We start from the raw sequence: 18,417 nt of genomic DNA on the forward strand, positions 1-18,417 counted from the left end.
CCTACTCACAGGGCTGTCATCTTAATGCTGGCCGGCCGGGCAGACGAGCGGCAGCGTCACAACTGACGTCATGTGCCCGGCCTACTTTCTGAATGAAGGAGGCGGCGCAGGCATGTGACGTCAGTCGTGACGCTGCCGCTCCTCTGCCCGGCCGGCCAGCATTGAGATAACAGCCCTGTGAGTAGGATGTGGCTGTATTGAATGTAATACTGCAGAGGGGGCCTCATGAATAGAATGCTTATTAATTGCACACATTTTATAACTACTGGAGCTGGGGGCCGGAGCACAGTGAACGCACCGGCCCCCAGCTCCTCCTCCCAGTCCCTCCCCGCTATTTCCGGCCGATATGTAAAAATATCGACAGAAACAGATTAGGTGCATTTTCGGCCGCCGAAATTTCGGTGCACCCCTAGTTATAAGGGAAAATAATAGCATTCTGAATACAGAATGCATAGTACAATAGAGCTGGAGGGGTTACATTTTTTTAACTCACCTTAAGCCCTATTGTACCATGCATTCTGTATTCAGAATGCTATTATTTTCCCTTATACCCATGTTATAAGGGAAAATAATACAATATACACTACAACTAACCCAAACCTGAAGTTCCGTGAAGAAGTTCGGGTCTGGGTACCACAGTCCGTTTTTATCACGCACGTGCAAAACACATTGCACGCGCGCGATAAAAACTGAACATAGGAACGCAATCGCAATACAACTCCGGACACGCTCATGTGAACTCAGCCTTAAGCTACTTTCACACTCGCGTTTGGTGCGGATCCGTTCAGTTAATACAAACGCATGCATCCATTCAGAACGGATCAGTTTGTATTATCTTTAACATAGCCAGTCGGATCAGTCTTGAACACCATTAAAGTCAATGGAGGACGGATCCGTTTTCTATTGTGCCAGATTGGGTCATAGAAAACGGATCCGTCCCCATCCATTTGGCTCCGTTTCATCAGACGGAGTCCGCCTCCAAAGCGGAATAGAGAGGGAACGGAGGCAAACTGATGCATTCTGAGAGAATAATTTTCCATTCAGAATGCATTAGAGCAAAACTGATCCGTTTTGGACCGCTTGTGAGAGCCCTGAACGGATCTCAACACGGAAAGCCAAAACGCCAGTGTGAAAGTAGCCTTAATTACACATAACACACAGGTAGAAGAAAGTCTGTAGTATATTTACGGTCCCAAAATTGGGTGGATTGGCTGCACAGGAACCGTACCACATAACGTTCCTCTTCTAGAAATCCTACTTCTGCCGTTGTTCCATCCTTTGCAGGATTTCCGGCCTGAGCTATGAATGGGCCATCAACATTAGAAGTGATGGGGCCAGAACTATTGCTCATCCCGTCCATGGCCCAGGCCGGATAGCATGTGACGTCTGTGGAAGCAGGATTTTCAGAAAAGGATAGTCACTTGACCAGTTTCCTGACTGGCCAATCTAAGTATAAGTATTTTACTTACTTTCTTCTGCATTTGCGTTCTATGCAAATAAGGTGGGTTTGAAGGACCGACGTGATAACAGATGTATCACTGTATTTCTAGGCAGATGTGAGAACACCGATAGGAGAATGTAAATGCGGCCATTTTAGTAGACACTTTTCCAGAAACAGATATACTGAAGAAAGGCTTTATTTACATGAGATGTCCTCGATTTAAGTGACTGCAAAGTACTCTGCAATCACACACAGTTCTGTGGCACGTTTTATTGGCAGACTTGACCTTTAGGATAATCTTATTAAAATGTCACCCTTAGATGAGAATCTTCAAGCCTCATTCATATGGAACCAAGGAATTTGACAGCTCTGGCAGGATCATCAACAAAAAAAAAAAAAGAAATAAATACATTCTTCCAGTCTGGTTCATTTCTATTCTTCTAGGTTTATTCATGCAGTCACAGCTTTTCAAGCACGCATAAAGAATGCTTCATTCTGCTACCACTGTGATCTCTTTCAAAACCAAATAAATCAAGTCAATAAAAGAAACAAGATGCAAGCATTTTCCTGAAAAGAACAGTAAACAACATAAAGTCAAATATAAAAATGCACAAAAAAAAGTGCATAGTCTTTAGAGCATGGATCTTTACCAATCAGAGGAAGTAATGAACGCTAAAATAATGCCGGGTTAATATTGCCCGTTCTTATGAACGCTCATTCCTGATAATCCACTTGTCCAAAAGGTGCAGCCGGTCATCCGATGAATGGGCAAAACGCTTATTCATCGGCCGAAACAGTTGTTGCGCAGGCACCCGAATTATCGTTTCTGGGTAGCAGATTGTGCGATCTAAACAGGACTCTGCTGCCCAGAAACAATGCAACAATGCAGCTGCAGTCACGATCAGTGTGGGGGAAGGGTAGGGGGAAACTCCACACTGAACATAGGAGGGAAGGGGAACAGTAACTGGGCCTGGAAACTAGGAAAGAAACAGGTTACCTCCTAGGGAACCCTAATCCGGGCTCTGACTACTAGTGTTAAGCGAGCATGCTCGCCCAAACTGCTGTTCGGCTTGAGCATCGCTATGCTCGGCACATAGCGGTACTCGGCCGAGTACAGCATGCGCTAGAGTGCCATGCTCAAGTCTCCTCACCAGACGTTTCGCACCTGCTATGCAGCCAATAAACGTGCAGCTAAGTACTTCCCTCACTGTAATGCCAGTAGCCATGTCGGCTACTTGCATTACAGCGATTGGCTAGCTGGAACACGTCATCGGGCGCTATATAGCACCCGATGACGCATGTTCGTCTCATTTGTAGTCAGGGAGAGCTGCACTTAGGAAGGAACAGACAGTACAGTGTGATCGCAATCTATTCAGTTAGAAAACTTTCAAAGACCCAAAATTATTTTTAAGGACTAGTGTGTGTGGTGGCAGCAATATAATATAGCCATCAATTTTTTTCCCCTCATTTTCAATACTTTTTCTATAGAGGGTGTCTGCAGTGACTTGTGACATCTGTCCAATACCTTCTGTATGTCAGGGCTAGAGATAGGAAAAATATAAGTGAAATCTATTTTCCTTTTTCCATACTTTTATGTACAAAACTCGGTTGGTCGGTTGGACTGCAGCAGATAATTCTTCCAGTCGGTTAAGCACCACCCTGTCTTCCACTAAGTCCAGTCTCAGTAGCAAAGAGTCTGGTCAACATAATCCTCCTTCCCTGCAACCATGGAGAGTCTGGCCAAACAAGGGATCCCACACTCGGAAATTCAGAGAAGCTCTTTTTCATCGCCATTACTCGATTTGGCCCTCTCACCAAGCATGCTTGAAGAGGGACATGAGATCTTGTGCCCCGATTCCCAACCTCTTGAGCATCCACAGTTACAAGAACATGACGGCGGGGAACGACAATTAGTGTTTAATGAGGTGGAAGATGATTTGACACAGTTGCCAATGAGTCAACCGCAATTACTGTCTCAAGAGGTTGATGAAGAGGATGAGACACAGTTGTCAATCACGAAAGTTGTGGTTAGGTCAACAAATCAAGAGGATGATCAGAGTGAGGAAGTAGTGGACGATGAGGTCACTGACCCAACCTGGGAAGGTGGAAAGCCGAGTGAGGACAGCAGTACAGAGCGGGAAGGATCTGCAGCACCTCAACAGGCTGGAAGAGGCAGGGGTGGCAAAAAGGGAGAAGGCGGGTCACACCAAACAGGCCTGCAACTGTTCCATGGAGCACCCCCTTGCATAAATCTCCCTTGCCAAGGGGTAGGTGTTCCGCAGTATGGCGCTTTTTTTGAGGAAAGCGCGGATGACAAAGAATTGTAACGTGAAACCTGTGTCATACAAAAATGAGCAGGGGCATGAACACTAGCAACCTCACCACCACCAGCATGATCCGCCACATGACATCCAAGCACTGTAATAAGTGGGACGAACGCCTGGGTCCACAATCTGTGTCTGCGGGTCACACAACTGCCTCCTCTTCCCCTATAGTATGTGCTGGCCAATCGCCAGCTCCATCAGCAAGCACCATCAGCGACCACATCCACTTCCCTGTCCCAGTACAGCGTCCAAATGTCATTACCTCAGGCATTTGTACGCAAGCGCAAATACCCAGCCACCCACCCACAGGCCATAGCACTAAATGCGCACCTTTCAAAATTACTGGCCCTGGAAATGTTGCCATTTAGGCTTGTGGACACTGAGGCCTTCCGCAGCCTGATGTCGGCAGCCGTCCCGCTGTACTCTGTCCCCAGCCGCCACTATTTTTCAAAGTGTGCCGTGCCCGCCTTACACCAACATGTGTCCCGAAACTTCACACGTACTCTGACCAACAGTAACTGGGAAGGTCCACTTAACCACGGACACATGGACAAGTGCATTTGGCCAGGGACGCTACATTTCCCCGACGGCACACTGGGTGAATATTGTGGAGGCCGGAAGCGAGTCGTACCCTGGGATGGCACAGGTGCTACAGACGCCGAGGATTGCGGGCTCTAATTTCTTTAGGGTTTTCGCCAGCACCGACGTTAGTGGCTCCAACTACCACTTCTCCTCCTCCGCTTCCACTTACGAATTATCCGCGTGCAGCACCAGTCAGCCGGTAGCTGGAAGCAGTGTAGCACTGCGGTAAGGAAGATTCAACAGGCAGTGCTAAGAGGTTGATATGCTTAGGGGACAAACAGCACACCACCGCAGGGCTGTTGCAGGGGATAAGAGACCAGACTGAGCTGTGGCTCTCGCCACTCAACCAACAACCAGGCATGGTCGTGTGTGATAATGGCCGTAACTTGGTGGGGGCTTTGGAGCTCGGCAAACTCACACACATCTCATGCCTAGCCCACGTCTTAAACTTAGTGGTTCAGAGGTTTCTCAAAACCTAGCCCAATTTGCCCGAGCTACAGGTGAAGGAGCGCTGTGTGTGCGCACATTTCCGCAAATCATCGGTCTGTCAAAGGTGCAGCAGCGCTTTAACTTTCCAGCTGTACGACGTGAGCACGAGCTGGAACTCCACGTTCCACATGTTGGCCAGGCTTTGTAAGCAGCAGTGGGCAGTAGTAGAATACCAGCTGCAACATTGTCGTCGCCTTTCCAGTCAGCTTCCGCTAATCAGAAGAGAGGAGGGGGCATGGATGGCTGACCTCTGTGAGGTTTTACGCAACTTTGAGGAATCACAGGTGGTGAGCAGCGATAACGCTATTATCAGCAGGCCATCAATCATAATTTTTTCGAGGGCGTGTATGATGCCCTCCTTTATGTGTAACAAAGGGTGTTTTGGAGTGCCAGTCCCTTGTAATTTTTGGCATCCCTTTCACTTAGTGCATAGGCTTTTTGAGTGTAGGAGTCCCACTACCTGAACTATTGTACCACAATGTGAATGAGGCCCTCCTTAATGCGATATTCAGGTAGTATCGGAGTACCTATTCCTTGTATATAAAGTGACACCTATCTTAAAGACAATTCCTCGCCATTTCAAGACCCATCATGCCTGCGATGGCTCTCTTCTGAATGTAAGAGGCATAGGTAGGGTTTTTGTAGGCTGTAGGGGTGGCAATTAGAAGCGTTTATTAGCCCAACGTGAGGCTAAATGGATTTTCTAGCTTAACACGGTTACCCCCCCATGGCCTGAACGAGGGCCTGAGCTTCTCCCCCTTTCTGCAATAATTCTCCCCACACACCTATTGGATCTGTGTTGCTATTTCCTTGATCCCTAGCCATTGTTTATTTTGTGTTCCTTGGTGTATTTTCTTTTTATGCGTGTTCATTTACGTGTGTGGGTGTTGGTCCGGACATCCATCCACCCATGGTTGCTTTTAGGTTTTATAATTCTGGAGGATTCCCTCCTGACAGGCTGTCTTTTTCATGCCTGCGTATTTGTGTCTTATTATTGTTTTTAATTCTGTTTTCTCTTTTGTCAGCTATTTGGGTGTGGCCGCCTCATACATTAACGGATTTCCACTTTACACCCCGCTTTCCTTATTCCCGCTCCCCTTCTTTTCCCCTTTCCCCCCCCCCCCCCCTCATACCACCAATAGTAATTTAGGGATTAAGCGTTTTTCCCCACAACAAAAACAGACTCCCTTCATATGACCAGAGCTCTTACCAGCAGTCCCAGGAGTAGCTCCCCCCAACTGCATAGGCTCCTCACAATGAGTAACTACAGGTGTCTCTTTACCATAAGTGTCAAAGGAAGCCGCCACTTTATTTGACAGTGCGTCCTGAGGGTGAGAGATCTGATCCGGGTCATCATAATAAAGACCCAAGGCTCTAAAAAAAAAAAAAAAAATCATCTACCAACTGGAGAGAAGTGATCCGGTCGTCAGAGAAAAAGCCCAAGACTATGCATTATCCTTAACCTGCTCAGGACCGCCGTACGCAGGATTGCGTCTTTGCGGCGGTCCTGTTTCTCTGGGTAGATGCGCCGGTGCGTCCTCTCGCAGGTCGGCAAAATTCGTCATCAACAAGTTCGTCATCAACCTGCCAGCCAACGATCGTGGCTGGCAGGTTGTTGATTTTCAAAAAAACGAATCAGAAGCCAGCTAACAAATCATATTTAGTAAATATGATGTGTTAAATGGCTGCTGTGCTCCTCTGCTCCTTCTTTTGGTCGGTTGGTTCCAGCAGAGGAGCACACATGACTGTGAGTACCCACCAACACCACACTTAGCCCCCAGATCACCTCCCAGCACCCCAATTGACCCATTGATCACCCCTTCTTGCCCCTGTCAATCACTAGTGAAAAGGAAAAAAAAGTGATCAGTGTAAACTGTCACTTTTTTTTTTTTCACTGGTATTGACTGATAGGTTTTAGTATAGTTTAGGTCCCTTGGTTAGGTAGTTTAGCGATCGGTTAGCGCCCAGCCCACCGCACCGCAGTCACTTATTCGCTGATTAGCGTATCGCTAATCAGCATTTGTACTGTTCTAGTATCTGTAAGTGATCAAAACTGATCACAGTCAGATCTATAATAGTATTAGTGTCACCTTAGTTCGCCCTCCACCCAAAACGCAGTGTTTGCCCGATCAGGCCTGATCAGTCGCCCACACGTGCGTTCACCCACGCCCGCCCCACCGCAGTGACAAAAATTTATTTTATTTTTTTATCACTGCACAATCACTTTACACGCGCTGCGGCGATAAAAAAAATCTGTTTTGATATTTTTATCAATCGCAGCGGCCTCCGGTACTTCGCTAGCCTCCCCTTTGTAAGACAGGCTTGCTTTTTTTCTTGGGTAGTCTCAGGGAATACCCCTAAATTTAGTTGCCCAAATGTCAAACAGGGGGTATTCTTCTGAAGAGGCCTACAGGCTTCTGACCCAGTCGGAAGAGGAATGGGAACCCTCATCTGACAAATCCAGCGGGTCAGAATATGAACCTGTAGAAAGCAGTGGCAGTCTGACCCAAAGTTCGGACGAGGAGGTTGAGGTCCCTGATAGCACCAGGCGTACCCGGCCCCGTGTCGCTAGACCACAGGTTGCGCAGGATCCGCTTCAAGGGCAGCAGAGTGGGGCTGGCGCTGTCGGATTTCGTGGTGAGGCATACACCAGCAGCGCAGCCCTCCCTGGACCTAGTACCAGCACTGCCGTACAACATGGTGAAGTGGCGAGCACCAGAAGGGCAGTTGAAGCTGGTACGGTGGCACGTGCATTAGTTACCCCGTCGCAGCCACCGCAAAGACGGGCCCGTAGAGCCCCTAGAATCCCTGAGGTGCTGGCAAACCCTGATTGGCAGTCCCCAACTTCAGCCGCACCTGTAGTTCCCCCTTTCACCGCCCAGTCTGGAGTTCGGGTTGAGACAGCTCAGATCGGTTCGGCCCTGGGATTTTTTGAGCTGTTCTTGACTGCGGAGCTCTTGGACTTAGTCGTGTCAGAAACAAATCGGTATGCCACTCAATTTATATCCGCCAACCCGGGAAGCTCTTATGCCCAGTCTTTCCGGTGGAAACCAGTCCACGTTTCCGAATTTAACATTTTTCTGCGCTTTCTCCTCAACATGGGTCTAACTAAAAAGCATGAATTGCGGTCATATTGTTCCACGAACCCAATTCATCACATGCCCATGTTCTCTGCTGCTATGTCCAGGACACGATTTGAGACCATCCTGTGTTTCCTGCACTTTAGCGACAACACCACCTCCCGTCCCAGAGGCCACCCAGCTTTTGACCGGCTCCACAAAATTCGGCCCCTCATAGACCACTTCAACCAGAAATTTGCAGATTCGTATACCCCTGAGCAAAACATCTGCGTAGAGAAGTCCCTAATACATTTTACCGGGCGCCTTGGCTTCAAACAATACATCCCAAGCAAGCGCGCCCGGTATGGGGTCAAATTGTATAAGCTCTGTGAAAGGGCCACAGGCTATACCCACAAATTTCGGATCTATGAGGGAAAAGATCAGACCCTGGAGCCGGTCGGTTGCCCTGACTACCTGGGGAGCAGTGGGAAGACAGCCTGGGACTTGGTGTCACCCTTATTCGGCAAGGGGTACCATCTTTATGTGGACAATTTCTACACAAGTGTGGCCCTCTTTAGGCATTTGTTTCTAGAACAGATTGACGCCTGTGGCACCGCGCAAACTAGTCGCGCGGGCTTCCCCCAATGGCTCGTTACCACCCGTCTTGCTAGAGGGCAGCATTGTGTAACGAAGAACTGCTCGCGGTGAAATGGAGAGACAAGCGTGACGTTTACATGCTCTCCTCCATTCACGCAGACACGACAATCCAAATTGAGCGAGTAACCCGTGTCATTGAAAAGCCCCTCTCAGTCCACGACTATAACCTTCACATGGGAGGGGTGGACTTCAATGACCAGATGTTGGCTCCGTATTTAGTGTCCCGCCGCACCAGACGCTGGTATAAGAAGGTGTCTGTATATTCAATTCAATTGGCTCTGTATAATAGTTTTGTTCTCTACAGTAAGGCTGGGAGAACTGGATCCTTCCTCAAATTTCAGGAAGAGATCATCGGGAACCTCCGGTACCCAGGAGGTTCCGTGGCCCCATCCACCAGTGTAGTTAGCCGTCTACACGAGCGACATTTCCCCAGTGTCGTTGCTGGTACCTCAAACCGACCGCCACCCCGAAAAAAATATTGTGTCTGTAGCAGGAGTGGAATAAGGCGTGACACCCGCTATTTCTGTCCTGACTGTCCTGACCACCCTGCCCTATGCTTGGGAGAGTGTTTTCGGAAGTACCACACACAGGTACACCTAGCATAGGGATCACATCTCACCAGGACAGGTACACAGGGCTATTAGGGCCCATTCACATACAGCTGCTGCAAACCTCTCCTTTCACCTGGGATAAAGTGCATAATGTACTTTGCCACATCTTTGGGCGATTTGCGCTTTGCACATTGTCCCATGGGGAAGGAGAGGTTTGTTCTATAAAAGGTTTAAAAAAAAAAAAAAAAAAAAAAAAAAAAAAAACACCAGTAAGCAAAAAAGTTCAGTTTCAAAAGTTTAATAAAGTTTATATGTTCTGTTCTAAAGTTATTATAAAGTTAATAAAATGTATTGCGTTGCGGCCTGGTTTTTTCTTTTTTTTTTTACCTTTCAGGTGGACCAACTGATCGACTAGCTGCAGCACTGATGTGCATTCTGACAGAAGCATTGCGCTGCGGTCAGATTACACACAAGTCGGTGTATGCGGCGCAGCAAGACGAGATTTCTCCTCTGCAGTAAAAGATACGTTTGCCAAGGCATACGAGCTGAGGAGGAGGCGGCGTTCCTATGCTTTGGCAAACACTTTGTATATAAAAAAAAAATCCCGGCAATGATTTATTCATCCACATCGATTGATGTGAATGGAGAAATCTGGTTTGCCAGGGCATACGAGCTAAGTGGGTATGGATGTAGGGCGGAGCTCCTATGTCCTGGCAGACGCCTTTCCCCTCTATTTTTTTTTTTTTTGGCAGAGATTTTTTCATCCACATTGATCGATGCGAATGAAGAAATCTGTGCCGTTCATTTTTTTTCTTTCAGCCCAGAGGCTGAACGGAAAAAAAAATCTCATTACCTGTATGCTCAATATAAGGAGAATAGCAGAAACTCCTGATGCTGGCCATACATGTAATGATTGCGGAGACCCTCAAATGCCAGAGCAGTACAAACACCCCACAAATGACCCCATTTTGGAAAGAAGACACCCCAAGGTATTCGCTGAGGGGCATATTGAGTCCATGAAAGATTGACATTTTTGTCCCAAGTTAGCGCAAAGTGAGACTTTGTGAGAAAAATTAATAAATAAATAAATAAATAAAAAATCAATTTCCGCTAACTTATGCCAAAAAAATAAAAAATTCTATGAACTCGCCAGGCCCCTCATTGAATACCTTGGGGTGTCTTCTTTCCAAAGTGGGGTCACATGTGGGGTATTTATACTGCCCTGGCTTTTTAGGGGCCCTAAAGCGTGAGAAGAAGTCTGGGATCCAAATGTCTAAAAATGCCCTCCTAATAGGAATTTGGGCACCTTTGCGCATCTAGGCTGCAAAAAAGTGTCACACATGTGGTATCGCCGTACTCAGGAGAAGTTGGGGAATGTGTTTTGGGGTGTCATTTTACATATACCCATGCTGGGTGAGATAAATATCTTGGTCAAATGCCAACTTTGTATAAAAAAAAATGGGAAAAGTTGTCTTTTGCCAAGATATTTCTCTCACCCAGCATGGGTATATGTAAAATGACACCCCAAAACACATTCCCCAACTTCTCCTGAGTACGGCGATACCAGATGTGTGACACTTTTTTGCAGCCTAGGTGGGCAAAGGGACCCACATTCCAAAGTGCATCTTTCGGATTTCACCGGTCATTTTTTTTTACAGATTTTGATTGCAAACTACTTCGCACGCATTAGGGCCCCTAAATTGCCAGGGCAGTATAACTACGCCACAAGTGACCCCATTTTGGAAAGAAGACACCCCAAGGTATTTTGTGATGGGCATAGTGAGTTCATGGAAGTTTTTTATTTTTTGTCACAAGTTAGTGGAATATGAGACTTTGTAAGAAAAAAAAGAAAAAAAATCATAATTTTCCGCTAACTTGTGACAAAAATTAAAAAGTTCTATGAACTCACTATGCCCATCAGCGAATACCTTAGGGTGTCTACTTTCCGAAATGGGGTCATTTGTGGGGGGTTTCTACTGTCTGGGCATTGTAGAACCTCAGGAAACATGACAGGTGGTCAGAAAGTCAGAGCTGCTTCAAAAAGCGGAAATTCACATAGTTTTTTTCATAGTTTGTAAACACTATAACTTTTACCCAAACCATTTTTTTTTTTGCCCAAACATATTTTTTTTTATCAAAAACATGTAGAATAATAAATTTAGCAAAAAATGTATATATGGATGTCGTTTTTTTTGCAAAATTTTACAGCTGAAAGTGAAAAATGTCATTTTTTTGCAAAAAAACCCGTTAAATTTCGATTAATAAAAAGTAAAAATGTCAGCAGCAATGAACCACCACCAAATAAAAGCTCTATTAGTGAGAAGAAAAGGAGGTAAAATTCATTTGGCTGGTAAGTTGCATGACCGAGCAATAAACAGTGAAAGTAGTGTAGTGCAGAAGTGTAAAAAGTGGCCTGGTCATTAAGGGGGTTTCAGCTAGCGGGGTTGAAGTGGTTAAGCAAAGAAAAGATCATACACACACGTTGACACTCATCCCCAGAAGAGTATGGATGCAGCTTAAAGTACAATTTACACGATTCCCTGAACTGAATGAAATTGTCACTACCCCCAGAAAATCTGTCCGGGAGGGCAACCTCAGGTTCAAGGCAGGCCTGGTACCCACCATTGGAACCAGCCGTCTGTGGTCTCTGAATCCGTGAGACTGTCGCGCGGAGGTCAGCTACCTCCAAAGACAGTCCCTGCAGATGTTCGACCAGTGCAGACATAGGATCCATAGCTGCACTGACCGGAACGAAATGGAGGTTTTTAAGGCAGTAGATAATGTCACAATCAGTGTGGGGGGGAAACTCCACACTGAACACAGGAGGGAAGGGGTACAGTAACTGGGCATGGAAACTAGGGAAGAAACAGCTCACCTCCTAGACAACCCTAATCCAGGCCCTGACTACCTATCAATATGAATAGACCTTGTAGGTAGGAATATTCATATGCAGGATACCTAGGCCCTGATTTCCCTACAAGGCCCTGGAATAAGTTTAGGACCAGAGACAACCCATTCCTCCCCAGATGGACGAATGGAAGTCTCTGTATCAGGCCCAGATACAACAACAGGGAATAAAACAAATACAAAACGCGACACTTAACTTCTGTAGAGATGGAAGAACGAACACCAGAGACGACCTCACACCAGCTCAGCCAAACCCAAATGAAGTCAGAAGGGTGAGGTCAGACTATAAAGGGTAGAAGTGATGACCACTGAGCAACAGCTGAGAAAAGGGAAATGGTCAATAACCCCATCAACACTGAATCAACAGAAATCAAGGAGGCTGTTAGATTCCTCACCGCTCAGCCAGTCTCTCTGATCTCCTGACAGTCACCTGAGGGACCGTGACAACCTGTCAAAGTGCAGAGGGTGCAGCAGTTGCAGAAAGAGCAGAGCCTCTAGGTGTAAAGGCAGAGCCTCTAGGTGTAAAGGCAATGCCCCCGTTGCTCCTAGAGGTCCATTTGCATATATTCAAACATTTTTTCTCAGCAATGCGGGCACATATGAACATGACAGCAGCCAAGTGCACATGTAACAGGTCAGCCAGTTTCATAGGTACAAATCTGCTGACAGATGCCCTTTAGGCAGCCGATGCCACCATCACTGCTACGCTCACATAGGCAGAGGGCTCTTCCCTTCCTGTCCAGCTCCACTTACTAGTATGCAGCTGAACTGGAGAGAAATGGTGGTATCAGCAAAGCGAGGGATGGGCAAGTACTAACTAAACACTCTTTCTACAGGATAGTACAAATAACTGATTACCTAAAGTGCCAGGAGACCCCTATAAAGTCAGCATGAGAAGTTTTCAGGTAGCACAGGCCTAAAAATAAAATTATTGTAATGTGATATTGTGAGTCCAGAGCTGCTGCCAATGGACAAAAACACCTTTTAATAATGCAAACTATTGAAAGAGTCCAACAAAGTACACAGCAGGCACATTTTACGCGTTTCGGAGTGTAGCCCTACTCATAAGTAGCTTCATAGGAAACTACTTATCACATGACTACAGGAACGGGGCGATACTAGATACAAATGTAATATTTAAGTTCATATAGGTATATCAGGTCAGGGCGCATTCAGACTACTGTAGTGTTTTGCGGATCTGCAAAACACAGATACCGGTCGTGTGCGTTCTGCAAATTATAGACCGCACATGGCCACAACCATAATAGAAGATGCCCGGGAGGTCCGACACCCGGGACTACCGGCGATCAGCTGTATGAGGAGAAGGTGCGCACGTGCCGACTCCCATGTCTCTTCCTGCTCACCACTGCAGATACGGGAGCTAGCACATGTACACTGCACGCGCCATCTCCTCATATTGCTGATTGGCGGGGTGCCCGGTGTCGGAGCCATGCCGTTCCTGAGTATAGGTTATCAAAAGTAAAAGCCGGACTTTTGTGGTATTTTGGAGCCATTACTGCTTTTAATGTTTCTTTAGTTCTAAAAGTCTACATCATTATTTTACACTGTTCCGGATGTGCACTTTTATACGTGTATGTGTTGGGTCCCATGCTTCGAGGCCTTTCAGCTTCTTTTCATCTATAATCCACACCTCAATCTGCACGCGATTATGCATTCAAACATTAACCCCTTCCTTTCCGCGCGAGTGCAAAACTTTGTAATGCGTTTTACACGCGCGTGAGTAAAATCGGCATGTTTGGTACCCAAACCCGGACTTCTTCACAGAAGTTCGGGTTTGGGTTAGGTGTGTAGATTGTATTAATTTTCTCTTATAACATGGTTATAAAGGGAAAATAATAGCATTCTTAATACAGAATGCTTAGTACAATAGCGCTGGAGGGGTTAAAAAAAATAATAATAATAATTTAACTCGCCTTAATCCACTTGTTCGCGCAGCCCGTCTTCTCTTCTGTCTACTTCTTTGAGGAATAGGACCTTTTATGACGTCACTGCGCTCATCACATGGTCCATCACATCATCTTTTACCATGGTGATGGATCATGTGACGGACCATGTGATGAGCGCAGTGACGTCACCACAGGTCCTTTTCCTACTGCACAGCAAAGAAGAGAAGAGAAGCCGGGCTGCACGAACAAGTGGATTAAGGTGAGTTAATTTTTTTTTTTTTAACCCTTCCAGCCCTATTGTACTATGCATTCTGTATTAAGAATGCTAATATTTTCCCTTATAACCATGTTATAAGGGAAAATAATAATGATCGGGTCCCTAACCCGATCGTCTCCTAGCAACCGTGCGTGAAAATCGCACCGCATCCGCACTTGCTTGAGGATGCTTGCGATTTTCACGCAGCCCCATTCACTTGTCAAAAACGCACAAAGTAGAGCATGCTGTGATTTTCACGCAAGGCACAAGTGATGCGTGAAAATCACCACTGATGTGCACAGCCCCATAGAAATTAATGGGTTCGGATTCAGTGTGGGTGCAATGCGTTCACCTTACGCATTGCACCCGCGTGGAAAATTCGCCCGTGTGAAAGAGGCCTTAGAAGTTTGGAAGCAAATCTTGAAATTTTTCGGAAACTTTCCAAAACCCACTTTTTAAGGACCATTTCAGGTCTGAAGTCACTTTGTGGGACTTACATATAGTGGAAACCACCCAAAAATGACCCCATTTTAGAAACTACACCCGTCAATGTATACAAAACTGATTTCACAAACTTTAACCCTTTAGGTGTTCCACAAGAATTAATGGAAAATTAAATGGCAGATTTTACATTTGAATACATTTTTTCCAGTAGCAAAGAAAGGGTTAACCGCCAAATAAAACCGAATATTTATTACTCTGATTCTGCAGTTTACAGAAACACCCCACATGTGATCGTAAACTGCTGTACGGGCACACAGCAGGGCGCAGTAGGAAAGGAACGCCATATGGTTTTTGGAAGGCAGATTTTGCTGAACTGGTTATTAGATGTGTTGTCCCACGTGAAGCCCCCCGGCTGCACCCCTACAGTAGAAACTCAAAAAAGTGACCAAATTTTGGAAACTACGGGATAAGGTGGCAGTTTTATTGGTACTATTTTGGTGTATATATGATTTGTAAATTGCTCTATATTACATTTTTTGTGAGGCAAGGTAAAAAAAAAAAAAAAAAAAAAAAAAGGTTGCTTTGGCACTGTTTTTATTTAAAATTTTTAACAGCATTCATCTGACAGGTTAGATCATGCGCTATTTTTATAGAGCAGGTTGTTACGGACGCAATGATATCAAATATGTCTACTTTCTATGATGTTTGTTTTAGTTTTACATACGGTAATAAAGCATTTTTGAAAACAAGAATTAGGTTTTTATATCTCCATTTTCTGAACGGCCTATTTGTTTTATTTTTCTGTCTATCGTCTTGTGCAGGGGCTCGTTTTTTGCAGGAAGAGTTAAACGTTTTTATTGGTACCATTTTTGGCTACATATTTTTTGATCATTCATTATTACACTTTATGGGGCAAGGGGACCAAAAATTTGGTTGTTTTGGCGCAGTTTTTATTAATTAATTTTTACAGCGTTTACCTGAGGGGTTAGGTAATGTGACTTTTTTTTTATAGAGCTGGCTCTTACGGACGTGGCGATACCTAATATGTATTTTTTTTTTTTTTTATGTATTTCACTTTAGCACAATAACAGCAGTTTTGAAACAAAAAAAATATCTTTTAGTGTCTCCATGTTCTGAGAGTTAGTTTTTTTTATTTCATGGGTGATTATCTTAGGTAGGGGCTCATTTTTTTTGCGGGATAAGGTGCCGGTTTTATTGATACCATTTTGTGGGACATATGCCTTTTTGATTGATTGGGGTTGCACTTTTTGTGATGTAAGGTGACAAAAATGTCTTTTTTTACACCATTTTCTATTTTTTTAGGGTGTTTATCGGACAGGGTGGATCATGTGCTATATCATCACTGGGGGCCGCACTGTAAGGTAATGTAACTATTTCAATACATGTATCCTGGTGAAAGGTCCTCTTTAAAGGGCTTCTGTCAGCCCACTAAACAGTTATATTTTTTTTTTGGTTAATAATAATCCCTACACTGCGAGCTCCCTATACATAAGCTAAATATTCATTTTGGTTCAGTAGAATTTGTTAAAAATCTATTTTTATAATATGTAAATTACCATGCTACCAGCAAGTAGGGCGGCTACTTGCTGGTAGCAGCCGCATCCTCCGATCCTAATGACGCCCCCTCCGCAGTGTGATTGACAGGGCCAGGGAACGGAATCGTTCTCTGCTGGCCCCGTTTGAATTCCAAATCTCGCGCCTGCGCCGTACCTGTCTTCAATCAGCATGCCGGCATCTTCTCTTCCAGGTGTATGCGATGACGTCATCGGCGCATCAAGGATGAAGCGCCGAGTAACCGATTGAAGACAGGTACGGCGCAGGCGCGAGACTTGGAATTCAAACAGGGCCAGCAGAGAACGATTCCGTTCCCTGGCCCTGTCAATCACACTGCGGAGGGGGCGTCATTAGGATCGGAGGATGCGGCTGCTACCAGCAAGTAGCCGCCCTACTTGCTGGTAGCATGGTAATTTACATATTATAAAAATAGATTTTTAACAAATTCTACTGAACCAAAATGAATATTTAGCTTATGTATAGGGAGCTCGCAGTGTAGGGATTATTATTAACCCACCAAAAAAAAAAAAAAAAAAAAAAAAAAAAAAAAAAACGGTTTAGTGGGCTGACAGAAGCCCTTTAAAGGAAACCTGTCACCAGGATTTTGCGCATAGAGCTGGGGACATGGGCTGCTAGATGGCCGCTAGCACATCTGCAGTACCCAGGTCCCATAGCTCTATGCGCTTTTATTGTGTTAAAAACTGTTTTGATTGATATGCAAATGACCTGATATGAGTCCTGTATCCGGAGATGAGTCAAGCGGAAAGGAGCCCAGCACCGCCCCGCGTCCTCCGAATCTCCTCCTTGCAAGCTGACGTCACAGAGCTGGAGCGCCGAAATCTCGCGATGCGCGAGCTAGCGCATGCGCAGTGTCGGCATCATGTTCATTCCCTGTACTGGCATCAGCACAGGGAACGAACTACGCATGCGCTAGCTCGCGCATCGCGAGATTTCGGCGCTCCAGCTCTGTGACGTCAGCCGGCAAGGAGGAGATTCGGAGGATGTGGGGCGGTGCTGGGCTCCTTTCCGCTTGACTCATCTCCGGATACAGGACACATATCCGGTCATTTGCATATCAATCAAAACTGTTTTAACACAATAAAAGCGCAGAGAGCTATGGGACCTGGGTACTGCAGATGTGCTAGCGGCCATCTAGCAGCCCATGTCCCCAGCTCTATGCGCAAAATCCTGGTGACAGGTTCCCTTTAAGAACATCAAAAAAGCTACTGAGGATTGTGAGGCATTTCCTGTTGAGATGTATTTAACCCACTCTCATCCTGGTGCAAACATTTTGGATCATCTGGAAAACCCGTTTAAAAATACAGTTTGTTATAAAATAAAAAAATAAATATTTTAAAAAACTTTGGGCGAGATCAATGGGAAACTGTAAAGTGTCACTAAACCGGTGTTTAAAAAGAAAGCAGCACAAATGACACTCACAGCGCTCTTCTACCTGCTCATTTTTCCAACAAAAGGTCTATTGACCCATGAAAGTTTTTTTTATTAAATAAAATAATAATAATAATCTAGCTTCATCCGGCCACACTATATTATGACATACTCCCATCAGCTCCGCAGGTAGAAGGGGATGCCATGTACATATAGTAGTGCTGCAGACTTTATCACCCGTCACCCAGCAGCCAGGCACATCTGACGTAAGAGCGCTGCAATGCTATCACACGTGGCCGCTACTCACCAGCCTCCGGTCGATGTCAGCACCCGAAGTAACCGTGCTCCCCTTCCTATATTCGGCATCACGCAGAGCCTCGGAGGACGCCATGCCGCCGCTGGAGGTTGCCATAACAGATGACAAGCTGAGGACGACAGTGGCCGCAGAGGTCAAAACAAAGTGATTGCGAAACACCAGGAAGCGGAGGTTGAGTGACGGAGGGAGGAAGGGCGGGGCGCTGGCGGCTCCTGCACGGAGGGAGGGCGGGGCGCTGGCGGCTCCTGGACTGGTGGGAGTTCGTTGCATTCATTTTCTTTTCTTTTTTTTTTTTTAAGAATTGTTCATTTCAGAAACTGGACAAGCCCTGTAGTGCAGTACTGCCTACCATGTCTGGCCAGCCTGCCAGTGGCATTCTAGCCAAAGAGTGCCTCATTTACATTGCTAGTGGGCCACCATCATGAATGTTATCTCTGGCATTCCCTATATACACATCAGATTTGCAGTCCATACATGGCCCGGATTTTACGTACCAGAATCCGCTGCTAATGTTAACCCC

The 18,417-nt window shown here is 45.7% G+C and overlaps 1 protein-coding gene across 1 annotated transcript in view; it reads right to left on the reverse strand.

The window, feature by feature from the left end:
* Window positions 1-18,057, reverse strand: part of DNAJC15 (DnaJ heat shock protein family (Hsp40) member C15) — a 59,745-nt gene extending 41,688 nt beyond the window's left edge. Inside the window, exon 1 of the mRNA XM_044286982.1 lies at window positions 17,889-18,057. Within this exon, the coding sequence (XP_044142917.1) occupies window positions 17,889-17,993 (105 nt within the window). The 5' untranslated portion in view covers window positions 17,994-18,057. The remainder of the gene's footprint in view (window positions 1-17,888) is intronic.
* Between the last annotated feature and the right edge of the window lie 360 nt (window positions 18,058-18,417).

This window comes from Bufo gargarizans, chromosome 3, assembly GCF_014858855.1.
Source record: "Bufo gargarizans isolate SCDJY-AF-19 chromosome 3, ASM1485885v1, whole genome shotgun sequence".
Taxonomy (NCBI): Eukaryota; Metazoa; Chordata; class Amphibia; order Anura; family Bufonidae; genus Bufo; species Bufo gargarizans.